Source organism: Sprattus sprattus, assembly GCF_963457725.1.
Source record: "Sprattus sprattus genome assembly, chromosome: 3".
Classification (NCBI taxonomy): domain Eukaryota; kingdom Metazoa; phylum Chordata; class Actinopteri; order Clupeiformes; family Clupeidae; genus Sprattus; species Sprattus sprattus.
In genome coordinates, this window is record NC_137922.1 from 44,183,430 (window position 1) to 44,188,338 (window position 4,909).

General features: G+C 44.2%; 1 protein-coding gene across 1 annotated transcript in view; it reads right to left on the bottom strand.

The window, feature by feature from the left end:
- Window positions 1-4,909, bottom strand: part of rhot2 (ras homolog family member T2) — a 16,161-nt gene continuing 11,252 nt past the window's right edge. Inside the window, exons 16-19 of the mRNA XM_080834000.1 lie at window positions 4,341-4,421; window positions 3,664-3,786; window positions 2,276-2,469; window positions 1-993 (exon numbers count right to left, since the gene is read on the bottom strand). Coding sequence (XP_080690126.1) covers window positions 876-993; window positions 2,276-2,469; window positions 3,664-3,786; window positions 4,341-4,421 — 516 coding nt within the window. The 3' untranslated portion in view covers window positions 1-875. The remainder of the gene's footprint in view (window positions 994-2,275; window positions 2,470-3,663; window positions 3,787-4,340; window positions 4,422-4,909) is intronic.

A 4,909-nucleotide genomic window follows, 5' to 3' on the forward strand; every position in this document is an offset into this window, starting at 1 on the left:
TCAATGAATGGGAGGAGCCACTGCAGAGTAAAGTGTAGTTTCATATTGAGTTTTCCCCCCCAAAAACACTACCTTAAAAAAAGATAACTTCATTAAGAACACATTCACAACTTTCAAGGCACAATCCTCACAGCAGCACAAACAGGCACACAGACACCCTCAAACACACATAGACTACACAAATGTACATATCCAGTCTTGCCGTTTATTTGGTCTCCATAAATTTTGACCTTTCTGTATCGTGAAATGAATCCGGTCCCCGTCTACACATTGGAAGAAATCAGCCACTGTCCATTTTGCTGATGCAGGCAAAAGAAAAGCATTTGCACACGCACACGCACACGCACACGCACACACACACACACACACACACACACGGTCACACACATGCTCACACACTCTCGGTTTCTCCCACACACACATCTAATGTTCCAGTTGAGGATATATGGATAAGCTCAGTCTTGTTTTGGCAAAGGCATCGTCCGGTCCGGAGGACAAGGGTTTTAGGGTCATGTCAGAGGGGAAAAGTTTGGTTTGTTGGCGCTGGTCAACTCTGTGTGTGTGTGTGTGTGTGTGTGTGTGTGTGTGTGTGTGTATGTGTGTGTGTGTGTGTGTGTGTGTGTGTGTGTGTTTGTTTTTGATAGGAAGTACAGAAGTTGAAAATGCCCGTCCCAACCATGCTGTTGGTACTCACAATGGTAACCATCTCAACCTTAACTATAGCGACATAAGCGCTTCCTTTAGCACAGTAAGGCAGAGAGAGAGAGAGAGAGAGAGAGAGAGAGAGAGATGAAGTGAAAGAGAAGGAGAGAGAGTAAGAGTGAAGAAATGTTGTAGAGAGGGGAAGAGAACGAGAGGAGGGGAGAGAATTGGTGCTATTTGAAGCGCTTCAGGGATCTGTAGAGGGCGAATCCGAGCACAGTAACCATGGCAGTGCCGAGCGCCACGCGTAACCAGAAGGAGGTGCTGCTCATCTCTGAACCATTCAGGTGCCTGTGGACACACACACACACACACACACACACACAGAAGAAAGAGGGTCAGATCTCACCCCGGAGGATGCTGGGAGTGTGTGCTTGTGTGTGTGTGTCTTTGATGTGTATCTAATACATCATCTCTAGTATTAGACTTGTGGACGCCCTCCCACCGAGTCTGGCTAGACTGTCTGCCTCATGCATGTACTGCTGCACGACGAACAGCAGGGGGAGCTACAGGCATTACATTCCACAAACTACTACTGCCCATATCTAAATCATGTCACTCCACTGGGGAACTGGCAGCTACTGAAACACTCAAACTACATTTACATTTATTCATTTAGCAGACGCTTTTATCCAAAGCGACTTACAAGGATGTATACACATTTTTTACATTTACTCTGATGGCACACTGCACATCAGGAGCAATTAGGGGTTGAGTGTCTTGCCCAAGAACACTTCGACAGGGAATCGAACTAGCAACCTTCTGATTACTAAACGTCTTCTCTCACAAACTACAAACTACAAAGACCCCAACATGCTAAAGGAGTTAAACATCAACAAAGGGGCTTTCATTGCCTAAAATGGTCTGCAGAAGACTGCAGAAGAGTTTAATAACAAAATGAAATATTTTTGCCCCATAAAATTATTATATTAGTATTAACAAGACTCAATGAGAATCCCAGGCCTTGAACTGTAAATATCACAAAGAGCATTTCTGGATGGTGAACTGACAGAAAAGACTTCTGGAAAAGACTGTTTAGAAATACGTCCAACAGTGTATGTTTTTTTGGACTGACTGCTGGAAAAGATCCTGGCAAAACTACTGCATGGGATCTGATGCGGGGGGACGGATGGGAAATCTGACGGGCTCATCTGGGATGGCCAGAAATACAAAAGTAGAAACTCCTTGCAGATCTGATGACAAATGGAGGGAAAGTCTGGCCTCACAATCAGAGACCGGGGATCACATCCTCAGTCAAACACACATTTTAACAGATGTCTCTAATCATTTTTTTTTTTTCCCCAAGGTTTTTCATGTTGAATTTTTGGAGCAGGAGGTTTGGAGTTTATTAACTATATTAATGCTTAAAGGCTACAGCATGTATCCAGTAACCACATCAAAATCAAACCCTTCAGACCTTCAGTGTGTATATGTTTATATGTGTAAGTGTGTATGTAATTGGCTGTGTGCTTTAATGTGTGAACGTGTGTGTATGTGTGCCAGCTTGGAGTAGATGCACGTATTTCTATGTGTGTATGTGTGTGTTTGTGTGTGTGTGTGTGTGTATACGTACGGGTACATGGCGGCCCAGGCCAGCTTGGAGTAGATGCGTGTCCCGGTGTGGAGTGTGGAGAAGGGCATTGGCGGGGGCAGGCGGTGCTTGTAGCAGAACTCGGCGGGCGTCATGCCGTACTGCTGGGCCACCTCAGCCTCATCTGCCTTACTGCTGACCAGCACACAGGGAACACCACTGTCCATGTAGTGTTGCTGCAGACAGGGAGACAGGGAGAGCGAGACAGAGAGAGAAAGAAAGAGAGGGTAGAGACAGGGAGAGAGAGACAGGGAAAGAGAGGTAGAGACAAGGAGAAGGACAGGGAGAGAGAGAGAGGGAGTCAACCAGTGTCAAGTTGACATGATTGAAATCCTTGAACCACTCTGACCACCCACAGATACACAAACAAAAAGATAAGTCGTGCAAACATATTGTTACACTTGCGCACCATTTTGTAAACAGGTCTAAGTTCCCGCATAGAGATAAGCTCCCCCGTACTGAGAGAGAATCAGAGTCAGTCAGAGAGAGAGTGCTGGAGTGTGAGGACACACTGCATGGCTTGCAACATTTTGAAATTATGCCCAAATGCCCAGAATGAATTAGTCTTACCCAAAGTGAAAATAGTCAGATTTGAAAAAGCAATAAAAAACACTTTATTCACTGCTGCGAAAAAAGTAATGACCTTCATTAGTAACAGGGTTTGTGCTTCACGTGTTACATATCATTCCGCAAGTAGTCCGGTCATTTAACGCCAGCAAGTAATGGGTTGCTACGCAACACCTGAAACTTTAAAGGTCTATTTGCCATTTAGGTATCCTAAGCAGAATTGGTACTTAGCAGAATTTGCCATTTGGGTATCCTTAGCAGAATTTGCCATTTGGATACCCTAAGCAGAATAACTTTCCAGTGAATTGCTAAACCTACCCAAATGCTTATCCTAGGATGACATCCTGATAGCAGTAAAACTGATGACAAGGTCGTCATTCTTTTGTCAACCTCTGTGTACATTACACTGGCTACGTTATATTTATGTTTGCAACATATATTGTTATTGAAACATGCGCACATTTGTACTGTAAAATGAATCCATTCCGTCCAACGGCTGGCAAGAAAAAAAACCCTAGCGTAGACCCTGGTCCATACGTCTTTATGACTTACTGTGCATCAGGGGGTCAGCTGTGAACCTAGTCACTAGTGTGGCAGGTAATTGAGAGTGTGATGAGTATAAATGGGATTTATGCACAGGCCAGAGGCTCTATGTGTGTGTGTGTGTGTGTGCGCGCCTGCTCTGTTAGTCCTCTCTGAAGTGGGCATTTTGAATGCGTTTACATCATGTAGGTCTGCACTCTGTATGCAAGTGATTGTATGTGCCAGTACCTGTGTGTGTGTGTGTGTGCGTGAGAAAGTACCTTGTAGATGCTGGCACAGTAGCTGAAGGACTGAGGATCTGTGGTGTCATACATGAGGCAAGCAACATCACAGCCTGCGTCTGACGCCTTCAAGAACTCTGCCTCAACGTCCACCTCAAACAGCTGATACACACACACACCCACACACAAATAAACACGCACGCACACATACACACACAAACACGTATGCGCATTACTTCCCTAAACAATAGACAATACCAGTGGAAAAATAACTCTAGTCGTGTGAAATACGGAAGTGTATATTACACTATGCAGTATAATTCTGCCTCTGTGAAATATGGAAGTGTATATTACACTATGCAGTATAACTCTGCCTCTGTGAAATATGGAAGTGTATATTACACTATGCAGTATAGCTCTGCATGTGTGAAATATGGAAGTGTATATTACACTCGTATTGAGCTCAGTTCCAGTAAGGGGATCTGACTGAAGGCACATCTCCTCTTAGGGTTGAGCTGTTGCCTGAGGGTGCGTGATGACCATTTGCTATAAATACATTTGCAATAACACCTAATCGTTACACGGATGGGGCTATTACACCACTCCCACTCAATTACAGAACTGCAATCTGTTAAGAGAGTGAGAGAGAGACAGAGAGAGAAAGCGGAGAGAGAGAAAGCAGAGAGAGAGAGGAGAGAGAGCGGGGTGTTACTCACAATGAGGTGTTTCTCCTGGTTGTTGACCTGAACGGAGTTGATGGCGTAGGGCGAGGGGGCGGCCGAGGAAAGGTCTGGCCTCTGAACACAAACAGACGGCCTCATCACAATGAATACCCACAGCATCACCACCCCATTCACATTAAATCCATTCTCATCACCATAACGTAACAATCAACATCATCATCATCATCATTATGGTCTTGTTCAACAGCATCATTTTCCATACACCATCTTCGCTCCACCCTTCATCACGATCATGAGTTCTTCATCATATCTGGGCTGCTCTCTATTGGCACATCAGAGTTCTACAGCCTCCCCCTCCAAATTAACCTTCTTCTTCATTACATTTTACATTTAGTCATTTAACTTTTATCCAAAGCGCCTTACAAGGGAAAAAACAATCAAGCTAAGAGCAATAGAGACCTAGTGTAACAAATACTAAAGTAATAAGCAATAAATACAACTTCACATAAGGAAAAAAAAGTGCAGGAATGTGACTACTGTAAGTGTGAGTTAAGTACTAGTTAGAGAAGATGGTATTAGGGGAGGATAAGGAGAGGAAGAGG